This window comes from Lygodium microphyllum, chromosome 18 (genome assembly GCF_053477565.2).
Source record: "Lygodium microphyllum isolate KBCC chromosome 18, Lygodium_microphyllum_v1.1.10, whole genome shotgun sequence".
NCBI classification, from domain to species: domain Eukaryota; kingdom Viridiplantae; phylum Streptophyta; class Polypodiopsida; order Schizaeales; family Lygodiaceae; genus Lygodium; species Lygodium microphyllum.
The window spans coordinates 14003665-14017213 of NC_141152.1; the positions used below are offsets into that span (position 1 = coordinate 14003665).

The 13549-nt window shown below is 39.7% G+C and overlaps 1 protein-coding gene across 2 annotated transcripts; it reads left to right on the top strand.

Annotated features, from left to right (window-relative positions):
• The first annotated feature begins 7153 nt into the window (after positions 1 to 7153).
• On the top strand, positions 7154 to 12856 carry LOC148020603 (uncharacterized). 2 transcript variants are annotated; one of them, XR_015694568.1, is made up of 9 exons: positions 7154 to 7612; positions 8183 to 8291; positions 9143 to 9258; positions 9636 to 9755; positions 9877 to 9966; positions 10110 to 10267; positions 10419 to 10824; positions 10994 to 11537; positions 12577 to 12844. XR_015694568.1 is itself a non-coding variant. In XM_087698384.1 (8 exons), exons 1-8 carry the CDS (start codon positions 7322 to 7324, stop codon positions 11144 to 11146), a joined length of 1443 nt encoding a protein of 480 aa, XP_087554510.1. In that variant the 5' UTR covers positions 7154 to 7321; the 3' UTR covers positions 11147 to 12856. The 2 variants fall into 2 exon arrangements, 1 of the variants encoding a protein (XP_087554510.1); XM_087698384.1 differs by having other exon boundaries at positions 10994 to 12856.
• The last annotated feature ends 693 nt before the right edge of the window (positions 12857 to 13549 follow it).

Here is a 13549-nt window from a genome sequence, read left to right on the forward strand (position 1 = left end):
TTGCAAATAGAGCGATACACTTGATGCATTCCAAACGTTATTGGCTTATACAAAGAATCGGTTTCAAACAAGAAACCTAAATACTTAAGAATTGATAGAGATGGAAAATATACTTCTCATGTCTTCAAAAGCATTTGTGAGATGTAGAGTATCAAGAGGGAGTTTACTAATACTAAAAACCTAGATCAAACTAGGATTGTAGAAAAGATTAATAGAACCATACAAGAAAGAGTTTCTAGTATATTGTCTAATGTGGGGCTTAATTACAGACTTTAGGCTGAGATTGTTAAGAGAGTTGTTCACTCAAACAATTGATCACTTGTTAGCAACCCAATGGATGGCGAATTTCTTTTATGACCAAGTATTTACATGTATTTAATGATGAAGCTTATATGCATATTTCAAAGGAAAAATGAAACAAGCTTGATCTTATGTCGAGAAAATGCACTTCTCTTGGATATCAGACTCCAAAGAGATAGGATACCACTTATGGGATCTAAAGGCTAAAAAGCTAATGTATAGCCATGATGTAATTTTCAATGAGAAGAAGATGCATCAATTTCCCATAAAGTCAATTAAGATATGCAAGGTTGTATTCCCAGTGGATGGATAGCCACCATACGAGTAGCATGTATGAATTGTCCCATAGGATGTAGGGAAACGAAGAAATATTGAGGTGGAAATGCCACAACTAGGTGGCCACCTTGACATATAACAAGATAAACAATTGGGATGGCTAGATACTCGGGTTTACAACAATCTGTGGGAGTCTCTACACTACCACAAAGGTACACTTTGTCTCTTGATTATGTCACAATGATAGATGGTAAAGAGCTTCATGTTATTCTGATGCTATGAGTAGGGAAATAACGAGAAGGAGGCTATACAATCAAATATGGAATCTTTAGTGAAGAAGAAACCTCGAGAGTTGGATCCTTTGCCTAAAGGCAAGCATGCATTATTGTACAAATGGGTTTATAGGTTGAAAATGTCTCCATCATGTGCATTGTCTAAGTATAAGGCAAGATTAGTAGCCAAAGGATTTACTAAAGGGAGAATCCTTAATGAGAGCATCAGGAACTAGAAGTAATGAAGGAGTGATCTATGCTGGATGGAGCAAGAAAGAGAGAGAGAGAGACTTGAGATGTGGGAACTCCAACAGTCACAGTGTGTAACTGGCCTTTGCTTACTTAAATGTCACTGAAAGAATAAAGAATGAAGTGACAATGATGGGTGCCTACCACCTGCACTATATAGATGTGTTAGTATTGTCAATGTAGTGAATACACGGGCCGCATAAGCATAGGTGCCTTTACCCCCAACCGCCTCCCACTTAAAGGCAAATGTGTCCCTAGTGAGGAGAGAACAAGAAAAAAAGTGACAAAGTATAAATGTACATAAAGTACAATAGGATGAGAAAAGACATTATCTCATCCAACACCCATTAGCTTCCTAAGAAAGGCAAAACACTTTGGTGAGAGACTTTTAGTGAGTAGATCTACATGATTTTGAATAGTTGAGATATTGACAAGCTCAATGGACTTGTCCTCAATGACCTCTCTAATAAAAGTGATAACTCACCTCAATGTGCCCAATATTCGCATGGAAGATCGGATCACTTGAATAGCACTCATAGAATTTGAATGTAGTGTGGGGACCACATTAGTAATACCAAGGTTTGCAACCAAATGGCCTAATCAGAGAGCCTCCTTGACTGCAACTCACTCTACCTCTATGGTGGATAGGGCCATGCATTTTTTCATGCTGGACATCCAATAAATAGCATCTCAAGAAAAGGTGAATACATAACCAAAGAGCCTCCTTGTTGCAAGCCTCAGTGAGTGCAACTTACTCTACCTCTATAGTGGATAGGGCCATGCATTTCTACATGCTAGACATCTAATAAATAGCATCTCAAGGAAAGATAAAGACATAACCAAAGATGGACTTCCTATTATCTATATGTCTTGCACAATCAGAGTCAGTGTACCCCACGACTCCTACATCCTAGCCACCATAACATATGCACATATCTACAATGCCCTTAAGGTACCCTCATGATATCCTTCATGGCATTCCAATGCCACTAGCTAGGCATAGCCATATAGGGTACCACAACTCCCACTGGAAATGCTATGTTAGGACTAGTGGCTATCATGGCATATATCAAACTACCCACTATGGATGCATAAGTGATTGTGCTCATTTCAACCTTCTATTCATCAAATTATGGATAATCAACCTGACTGATCTTCACACGAGAAAGTAAAGGATAGCCAATAGGCTTAGCATCATGCATATGAAACCACTCAAAAACCTTTTGGATGTACTCCTGTTACGATAAGCAAAGGAGCCCCTTAAAAGCAAATGCACATGATGTGTATCCCAAGAATATGCTAGGCCTATCCCATGTCCTTTATCTCAAAGCTCTTCTTGACTTGACTTTTCAGGGCATCTAGCTTATCATAAGTACTCCCAACAATCAATATATAATCCATATAGAGTACCAAAATCATAAGGTTGCCATCATGGGCCTTGTACATGTATAAACACAGATCCATATCATTGCAGGTATATCCTTGTGAATACACAAAAGCATTAAACTTGTGGTGCCATTCCCAAGGTGTGTCCTTAAGGCCATAAAGGCTTTTTCTCAACTTGCATACTGGGTGTACCTTGCCTTTTTCCTCAAAGCCCTTAGGTTGTTGCATATAAAACTCATCATGCAAGTCCCTGTGTAAGAAAGCCATCTTGACATCCATTTGATAAAGGTCTAGATCTACATGTGCAACAAAAGCCAATGCTAAGTGCAGGGTAGTTATCTTAACTATAGGAGAGAATAATTTATTAAAGTCAACACCATGCTCTTACTTAGAACCCTTAGCAACCAATTGGCTTGGGTTGTCCAAGGGTACTCTTCAACTTGTACACCCACTTGTGTGGTAAAGCATGCTTTCCACTAGGCAAAGGAGCCAAATCCCACATATGATTTTTCTATAATGAGTCATACTCTAATTACATGGCCCTCTCCCAAAGAGTGATTATCACCTCTACGCATGGCCTCATCATAGGTAAGAGACTCACGAGTATATGTAACTATGACATAATCCATAGAGGGCACAAACCAATCAGGCTAGCATCTATCTCTAGTAAACCAACTCAAAATAGGCTGTGGGGTCTATACATCCTATCTAACATTATGGTCCTAGGTCACTAAAGCATCAACTACTATATGATATCTAGTTAGCTGTAAAGTAACAAGAGGGTCTTCTTGAAATATCATTGTGTGTATCTCAACAACCTAGTCAGGTTGCTTATGCATTTTCTTCTCATGGAAAACAACATCATGGCTACATATGACCTTTTGAGCATGCAGATCCCATAAATGATAGCCCATCCCACATGCATTCCCATAACCAAGAAATATACATTTCAAAAACTTAGGATCTTGCTTATTATACTTGTCCTTAGGAACATGGTAGAAAGCCTCATAACCAAAGATATGCAAATGAGTATATAATGAAGATTTTCCTAATATACCTCCTTAGCAACTTGATAGTTAAGAGTAGTGAATGGGAATCTATGAAGAAAATGTACAATAAAACTACATCAACCCAAAAATGCTACGATAAGCACGCTTGGCTAAGCATATTATGGACTTACTCTTGAATTGTCTTGCTTGTGCGCTCCGCCATACCATTCTGGGGAGGGGCGTATGAGATAGTCAACTGATGCTAAATGCCTCTCTCATCACAAAAATACTCAAAGGCTTTAGATAATACTTCATGCCAACTAGCGATTTGTATGGCATAAGTCCATAAACATCGGTATGAAAAGGGTCAGAGACTCACCCATGCGCGTAATGCCATACTTCTTATGTGAACTATGGGTTTGCCTACCATAAAGATAATGATCATAAAAATCAGAACACTTGTAGTGAAGGGATGTAAGAAATTGTAAACGGGTAAGCATTTTCATTCGCTTTAATAACATGTGCCCAAGGTGACAATGCCATAACAATAAATGTTGCCACTAAATTGATTACTTATTACACATTCTCTATTTAGTAAATTTATATCAATAAACTAATGACTCACTTTTCTTTTAAGTGTTGATGATGATCTAACATGGCAATGAGACCATTTAGAGACCAATATTCCTAGTGCATCACTTAATAAGGTGATCAAAGTACTGTGACGGGGATATATGGTACATGCAGTACAAGTTATGAAGGGAGAAGGAAGTGTCTGCCAAGTGTAAGAGTGTACACAAGAACCAAGGAGTTACACATAAATGAAGATGGATTGAGTTCTAAGAAGAGGAAGATTAGCATTGTGTAGATGTATTTATGTGTGCATTCGGGGACGCCTAGGAATGTTTACTTGTGTATAATGAGCATTGCATTCATTTGGGGTCAACCTCTCCCTTACAAGTCAAGGTTTAAGGCCTTTTCTCCCTTAATGAATCAAGAAGAGAAGTAATTCTTTCACTAAGAAAAACGAGAGAGGTATTCTCTCACTAAGAAAGACAAGAGACGTGATCCTCTGGAACCGAGGAGAGAAGTGATTTTCTCTTTCTAAGGTCTAAGATGACACAAGCTTTTGTGGGAAGTCGATCTTAAGGTTGAGGCCCAAGCCAATCTAATAAGCTCTCCTTATCTATGGCTCAAGGTGGTTGCATGGACCATTAGTTAAGAGTAGAGTTAAAAAAGCTGATTTTCTTAAAATAGACATGGTGAATTAATTTTTAAAATATCTTACGATAAAAATTCGATCTCTAAAAATGGCATGCTAGAGTTATCTGAAACGACGAGATCTACAACTTTTGTGTTGGACGTTTTTCCATCGAAGCAATGCACAGAGAGATATTTCGAAATTGGTGCTGCAGAGTAGGTCTTAGAATAGCCACATTTTGCATGAAGATTAACCTTTCCAATCTTGACACTCAAGTCTCTCCCCAAGAAGAGAAGCTCTTGAAGCCTATAAAAGAGGAGGCTCTCCTTGGGTGTGGGAGAGGTGAAGGAAGCATCACTTTGCATACATCCAAGAGGAGAAGAGAAGGAGCAAGTGCTGCGGAAGCTCTACTGAAATCAAGTTCCAAGAGGAGAAGAGAAGGAGCAAGTGCTGCGGAAGCTCTACTAAAATCAAGCTCCAAGAGAAGATCCTTATACATATTGTGTAGGAGAGAAGATGCAAGTGCTGCGGAAGCTCTGCTAAAATCAAGCTCCAAGAGGAGATCCCTACACATATTGTGTAGGAGAGAAGGAGAGACTCAAGAATGATCAAAAGGTGCCAACTTCGAAGTTGTGCAAGTGTTAGCCGACACTTGTATACCATGCAAGGAACCATGATCTTATTCCCAATATCTATAAGTTAAGAATTGGTTTATGTGTAATGGAGGAGCTTGCTCCTTGTCAATAATATAACTCCACAAGGGGGGGACTGGCCCATCTTCTAGTCCCTAGCGTGTTGCAATCTCTCTCTCTCTCTCTCTCTCTCTCTCTCTCCATCTTTCTTTTCTCTCATTTGTGCTCTCTCTGCACCAGCATAATATTCACCATATATATTTTAAGTATATAAGAAAGTTGAGCGTATATCTCAAATCTTATAACACATGTGATATCGCAGCCACCACTACCAAAACATAATTGATAGACCCAGATACAAGGGATAAAGAGTGCCAGACTTGACACCTCGTGCCAAGACAAGTTTTGTATGAGGGTAATCTTTACGAGGAATCCCTAAAGGATACAACATAACCTATATCATCTAATTTTCCATAAAAAAGTAGGCTCTTAGTTAAAGCCTTCCAGAATATTTTGTATATCTTGCAAAATAAACATATTGCTCGAAGCAAATTGCTGCTAGTCATCTCCAATACCAATGATATCCAATGCTAAGTCATTACCCAATATTTGACAGCTTCTGTCATGTTGCAATAGGAGTGGAACCACTCTTGATGAGGGGTGACATGAAATGAATCCCGTGAATCAATAATCCAATTACTAAGCATAGGTGGAGGAGGCATCAATCAATTGCAAAACATCAAGAGAAGAAGATGCAAGTATGTAATCATTATTAGAATCAATATGCACGACATTAATCTCTTCAATCTTGACACTAGACTTGCTAAGGACAATGATGTGATTATCATTTTTCCTACACTTTGCCCTTTTCGTTTTCCTTACCCTTGTCATTATGCATTTTATAGCATTGTGACCGAATACAACTTTGCTTTCTAGAATAATGACAAGTCGATGCCAACTTATGGCCACGGGACTTACTATGAGATTGTCCAATGATTGAGAACGAGACTTCAGAGAGTCTCTCCCATAGCAATCATTACCACTCCCACCATTATGGTCTCTGACTATCAAAAAATGACAACTATTGGAAGCATCAACATTATTTTTGTTAATCTCTTAATTCAAGAGAGGGCCAATGAAACCTTATCACTAGTTCTCGACATTAGTGATACCATAGAATTAGCACTTATAAAAATGGAAGGTCAATGTTAAAAAAATTACAAGCCATTTAGGAAACCTCCATCTAAAAGTTTAGAGGAAGTTTTATACATTTTCCCATGCGAAAATGTTGTCGTAATTCACAATGTGGGAATCATAGTGGGAATTTGTCTAAAAGTTCCTTTGCTGTTACCAAGAAAGTCCCCTCACATAGATTAGGGATCAAGCTAGAGCCTTATCTAGAATAGGAAAGGGCAGTGATAAGCTTCATATGATGAATCTTTTGTAGGTGTGGGCACGCCCCCTAACAGAGATTAGAGATTCATGTAGAGCCTTATCCAAAACATAAAAGAGGCTACTATATGAAGTGACAAGCTTCGTTAATTATTGAGGCCGGTTACACACAGGCATCCATGCCCGATTTCCAAAAAAGTTGAAGTGTCTGTTGGCTGATGTGGAGCGATTTGATGTGCTCTGCTTTTTCCGATTGGCAGTCACTTTTGGGGGCGGGGATCTTCCTTGCCCAGAATTTCTTTCGCACCCACTGGCTAGACGACAAGGCCTTTGTTTAAAAAAAGTTTATATGCACCTAACAGGATTTGAGCCTTGGCCAATGGGGATGAGGTGGGGGTGGGCCTTCACTAACCACTAGAACATGATACTACCTAGGTGTCGTTTTATTGTGTAAACCACTGCACGGACTGTTTAGCCCTAATGTGTAACCGGCCTGAATCGTTTTGTTGTTGTCCTACAGCTTCTACTAACGGACTAGGAAACAAAGCTGTGGGTGATTAGGGTTTGTGCTCTGTCTCTCTGTGTGCGTGTCTCCGCGTGGTCCTCGAGTTGTGAAGAATAAACATGATGGGTGGGGCAGGATCTTCTGCACCGGCATCAGCATCTTCATCTTCCTCCTCGTCCCTGGGAGCTTCATCGTCCAGTGGCCCACCCAAAATCCTCCTGGCCAAGCCTGCCCTCGCACGGCCCGATGCATCGGGCAGCGGCCCTTCCTCGACCGGTGTCCCAGCTACCGTTGTAAAGCTCATGCGTGACCGGGACGAAGAGAGCGCCGGCAGCCGAACACGCATCACTCATGGATCTCTCTGCTTGATCTCAGAGTCGTGGGATATCTTCCCGGATCGCCTCCTTCCTGTAAGGGTTAAAGATAAAATTTGGAACACTGTGTTAATTTAATTAGATCGCCAGCTTCGAAAGGTTTAGGTTGTTATTTGATCTTTACAGTTCCTGCTCGGTATGATTTTTACATAGTTGAGGAGCCCCACCCTTTGAGCTTAAAGTGGCTGTCTGAATGTTCAGCGGAGATATCCCCTCAGGACAGTTTGGTTATATGCAGCTTGATTATTCAGTCTGTTAGAATTCGTATCCCTTTCTTGCTATCTGGCATTGTTATTGCCCTCGATGTAGTTGTTGTCTGATTCTGTAGAGTCATTTGGCATTTCCATCCCTCATTGTTGCATTCTGACTGCATAAAAAATGTTTCTCAATCAGTTTCTGTACAACCTTGACATGTATGTAATCTCTGTTTTGAAGTCAGTGAGGCCCTCAGTTAATTCATATACATGCAATCATTCGATAAAAGATCTGAAGAGATCTACAAAGCTACCTATGTATAGTAGAAACTTATTAGTATGGTGATTAAGTTCTATGCTTATTGCCAGTTTGAATTGGCAAAACTGAACATGTTTTGTACTTTGTTTGCAGCTCATGTCAGATAATACGGACTTTACGGTCATAGGTGTTTTAGGACCTCCAGGTGTTGGCAAATCAACAATTTTAAATGAGCTTTATGGTTTCGATGCTAATACACCAGGTAAATGGTGATGTTCAACCGTTGGAAGTTTTACACAGGTGATACATATGCTGTGCATGTGTGCTAACATTTTTGTAACTGCAGCTTATGCTCTTCATTGTCTTATCATGCACCTTCAAGTTTTTAGTGTACCCAGCCTATTGTTGATGTAGCAGAGTGGTTTTTAAACTTAGAAATGCTACAGTGCCCTAAGACAAGTCACAACATGATATGATGGAGTGATCAGAATGAGTCTTTTATATCACTTAAGGGATATCAGAATTATCACTTATTAGTTGTAGAACAAAAACGTAGCAGGAGTGTTGCCCCATTGTGGTTGCTCTCTATCAGCTCTGTGTAGTGTCTTCTGGAGATTCATTGCCTTGTACATATGCAGCAGAAATGAGTAGTGAATGCAGAAAAGTGTGTGCTGCTGAGATCACCCAAGGGACAGAGTAGAGATGACTTATTAGTTGTAACTCAAAAACATTGCATGCGTGTTGCCCCATTGTGCTTTGCTCCATCAGCTTTGTGTAATGTGTATTGGACATTCATTGCCTTGTGTACATATGCAGTGGAAATGAGTAGTGAATGCAGAAAAGTGTGTGCTGCTGACTTTTGGCATTATTTCATGTGAAGAATGTGTATGATATCATGGAGCCACTTCAAGGCTCTCTCTCTATCCTCAAACTTGCTTAGATTAGGGTGTCTGCTCCATTATGTTAGGTATGAGTTTTGTTGAGAATGAGGGATTGGATCTATTTATTATAAGAAAGGTTGAGAACTTTGTTCTAGCAATCCTCAATCTAGGCATAACTTCAGCTCCAGGTACCTGCAAAAAGCTCCTCAGCTGTTTGTTTTTCTTTCAACAGGTGTTCTACCACCATTTTCTGTTCAGTCTGATGAAATCAAAGCCATGGCAAGGCATTGTACCGTTGGAGTGGAGCTTCGAATGTGTGCTGAACGCATTATACTTTTGGATACTCAGGTCAGTAGCTAAAGGATGATTTTCAAGTACCACAATGCGAAATATTTTAGAGTGATTCTAGCTTTGTTTTCCCTTGCATTAGCTATGCCATTTGCATCAAGCCCCTACATTTCTGAGTTGGAAATAGGTTTTTGGTTTTATGCATTGTGTTCCTTAATGATTTAAGTAAATTTCCCCTGTTTAATGATCAAAGTAAGTTTCCCCTGTTTAATGATTTGTTGTGATGCACCCGTGTTCCCTCTCAAGGACTAATTTCCCTCAGAATGATCTGTGCACATTTTGTCATTGCTCTCTCTCTCTCTCTCTCTCTCTCTCTTTGCAGTACTTGTTTCAAATCTTTGATTGACCTGGTTTGTCATGTTACATGTGATTGACAGCCTTTATTCAGTGCCTCTGTCTTGACTGATTTGATGCGCCCAGATGGGTCCTCATCAATCTCTGTCTTATCTGGAGAGACTTTATCAGCAGAGTTGGCCCATGAAATGATGGGGATTCAGGTATTTTTGTAATCTTGTGTTTGAGTGAGAGAGGAGTTGGAAGTGTGGTGTTGTCAACTATTGTTGGAGTAAGTGATTCACTTCTGCTTTCTGAATATTGCAATGCAAGGGCCTGCTGTAGCTTGGTGTTTTTCTGGCTTCAGTTTGCCATGCTCTTTTGCTGGTGACTGAAGGTTTACATGACATAAGCCTCTGGCGACTTATGCTGACGGTATCAAGAATCTTTCAAAATGATCTGCTTTCTGTGTTAATGCCATTGCTTCACTATCATCACAATGATTGAATGTGAACTGCAATTATATAGAACTATCAGGTTCAAGTTTTTCAAGTGTTTTTGATCATTCTGTGTTGTAGGTGGAAATGCTGAAGCAAGGTATACCTGACCCCTCACTTGTAAATATGAGCCCAAGTGTGAGCCATGTGCAGCGTTCATCCACAGACAAGGATGAAGAGGATGCTTTGATGGAAGAACCGATTGAATATTTTGCTGATACTGTCTTTATCCACACAAAGTTGGTAACAGCTTGTCCTCAATTCTTTTGAACCCTCTTTAACCAGTTTCTACTTTTATGATGCACTAGAGTGTTTGGAACTATAGCCATAGAGTTGGTAATTTTATTGTTCCTTTCCAAAACAAAAGTTGAGTTGGGTTTTGTTTAAAAGGCTTCGTGAACACGAGTGTTCTTGGTACAACATCAAATGTTTGAAGAAAGCACTTTCCTTGTATTTCCCTTTACCGGCATTCAGAAGAAACGGAGTTGTCCAGTACACATTGCCTCAGTTACCTATGAAAGCCAGTTCTCAAGGTTCACAGAATTTTAAAGAGGATGCTCAAGGGCAGCAGAGCAATGGTATAGTCTCTAGCCCTATGACTCTTCAAAATGGGGCTTTGAATTATCCTGGCAATGAGATGGAGAAGCTTCAAACAGAAATGGAGGGGGAAAGCTCGGAGGATAGTGATGACAGTCCCAGTGTCAACTATTTTGTACTACCACTGAAGGCATCAGATGATTCTGTACGGATGCAGCATGAGAGCTACACAACAATGCTGAGGCAACTCCGTGATCAGGTAAATTGAGCTCTTGGCAGTCTGGTAAGCTTGCAGGCTGTAGTGTGAGAAAGTATTACTACTAAGCTTTGGCACCTTTCTGTCAGAAGGACTGGAAGGTTGTGTGTTTGTGTTACTTTTGAGTCTGAGGAAAGTGGATAACATTTCTTGGATTTTGACTGTGCTGCAGGTATTGTCTATGCCTCGTCGGCCATATGCAAGGTCTATAACTGAGCGGGATTGGCTACGAAATGCTGCCCGTGTATGGGATCATATCAAGAAGTCCCCTGTTCTTGCCGATTATAGTAGAACATTGCAAAATTCTGGCTTATTCAGGCGTTGAGCTGCTCCAAGGTTAATTCCTTGTTGACAGACATTCTTTTGGCTCCTTCAAACAGGAAGAGAGCAAAATGGTGGCCAAATAGCTGGAAGTTAAGCCACCTTCACATCAATCTAATCAAGCTTTCTTTCTTTTTTTCCTTCTTCCCATCTGTGCATTGTGAATGGCAGTGCATCTTCAGGCTGCCTTATCAGAGGACTACTGTAATGACCAGACAAGTCTTGATGTGACAGATGGATCGAACAGATTGTTGATGAATATATATTTTGTTGACTATTTGAATACTTTGAATACAATCTATTTGAATACAGATGGTCTTGTTTTGGCCTGCCCATAGGAGATTGTGTCTGGTATGAAAGGGGAATTGTCCACCTACAGTTGTGAGGATTGCCAGGTGAGAAATACGAATACATGATATTTTCAAATATAACTTATTATTTTTGGTTGAATGATCTAAGCTTTCGATGTTTAGTAATGGCAGTACTTTATATCACTTCTGCAATTTTCATCTTATTATCTCTTCAGATCTTATGTTTCATCAAGCTCATTGCATCTTTTTCCCCTTAGTAATACTGGTGGCTTGACCTGCGATGTGGGATCTCCATTGAACAGGCTAGACTGACTTGAGTTTATGATGTGCTGAATATTTACAAATGCGATTTGGATGACCTGAACTAGATTTCATTCCTTTGTTAATGATCATTAACTCTTGTGGCCTTCTATGATTTGCTCTTGCATGTCGACTGACTCTTCTGGCTAAATGATATGAGGTAATTTTGCAATTGGTATAGTTGCTGACATTATGATTAATTGCTTGATTCAGTTAGTTGGGATAGCTTAACATGTTGATTAACATTTGGGGGAGATCTTGGAGATCCATGGAACTGGTAATGAAGTGGTTTGTAATAGTGACATATGGGACTGTGTCTAAAAGGGGTTACTTGATGCACAAGTTAGAGCCCTCTTGTGGCCAAAACATACTTACTTGGATGCAGTACCAAACATACTTACTTGGATGCAGTTGGACCTGTGATTGGAAAAAGAAAGGATTGAACACATAATGTGCTGATACTTGTTTACTGACACAAGAAGAAAGGCCACAAGTGTTTGGTGTGTTTGACAAGTTTGAGAGTTGTGGATGTTGAACACATAATGTGCTGATACTTGTTTACTGACACGAGAAGAAAGGCCACAAGTGTTTGGCGTGTTTGACAATTTTGAGAGAGTTGTGGATGTTGTTCTACTGCAAGCGCTTCTTCAATCTGAATTGCACCAATATGTTAGTGAATTTGGCCCTGTAAGTCTGTTTGGAGAAGCGTGTGTTGTAGGTGGCTCTAAGTTGACCACTGGGATTAACAGGAGCATGTTTGTGTACTTGTACTTAAGTAGAATCTTTTCGTAATACTAATCCACATTGTTAACTGTCATGCAAGGTCTATTAATGTTGCTACTGATTCAAGAGTGCCACCTTTGAGCAATTGCTGCAGCAAAAGAGGCCAAAGTGTTAAAGAAACATTTATAACAAATCCCTCCTATCTTATAGGACAATCAAGATGTGTCTAGAACCTACTAAACTTTCAGCTTTATTGGGAAGGTATCAAACAACTATTGATAACTGCACCATAACATTGTTTCTGGGAAGCAGAAAATTGCAATAATAAAGTGAAGCACTGGCAGTTCAATTTGCTCTTGATTTTGAAAGTCAAATCATGTCCGTGGATTATCTAGTAGCAAATTCAAAATAGTTTTTGGCATCTCACCAATGAAAGACTTTCTTATGGAATCTTCAATTTTCCAATGTTAAATATGATGCTTCGAGGGAGTAAGTAGTCTTTATTTAGGTGCAACTCTGTGGTACAGTAGACATTCTCATCCAGCGTAAAAGGTTTGTAGTTGGTCTGCATTAATGGAGAATCAATATTTGTTAAGACTGCCCTATTTACCAACATGTTTTGCTGAGAGTATAACCAAAATATTGGCATCAGCCAATACTATTTTCGTGAGTCTTGAGATTCCGGTTTCAATGGTTACACACATCCTCAATGGGGACATTTTCTTTCATTTCTCAAATGTTTTGTCGAATAGGTAGATTAAGCACTGGTGAATTTAATATGTTTATCCAATGAATAGTCACTGTTGAACGTGTAAAGGAGCTAAGTTTGTGTGCTCCCATTTTTGTGTGATAAGTCAGGCCAATGGAAGATTGAGGATCAATGGAAAATGAAGGGTTATAGAAGGAAACAAACATGGCCAGGAAAATTAAGGGTAATTTTGTTGCATGGTAATGACAAATAATAGTTAGGGTCATGGATGCCATGATTTTGCAGGGTCACAAGCCCTATGAAATAGAGGATAGAGGACTCTAAAGAGATGGTAGTTACAAGGATTAAGAGGCATGCACCTTGC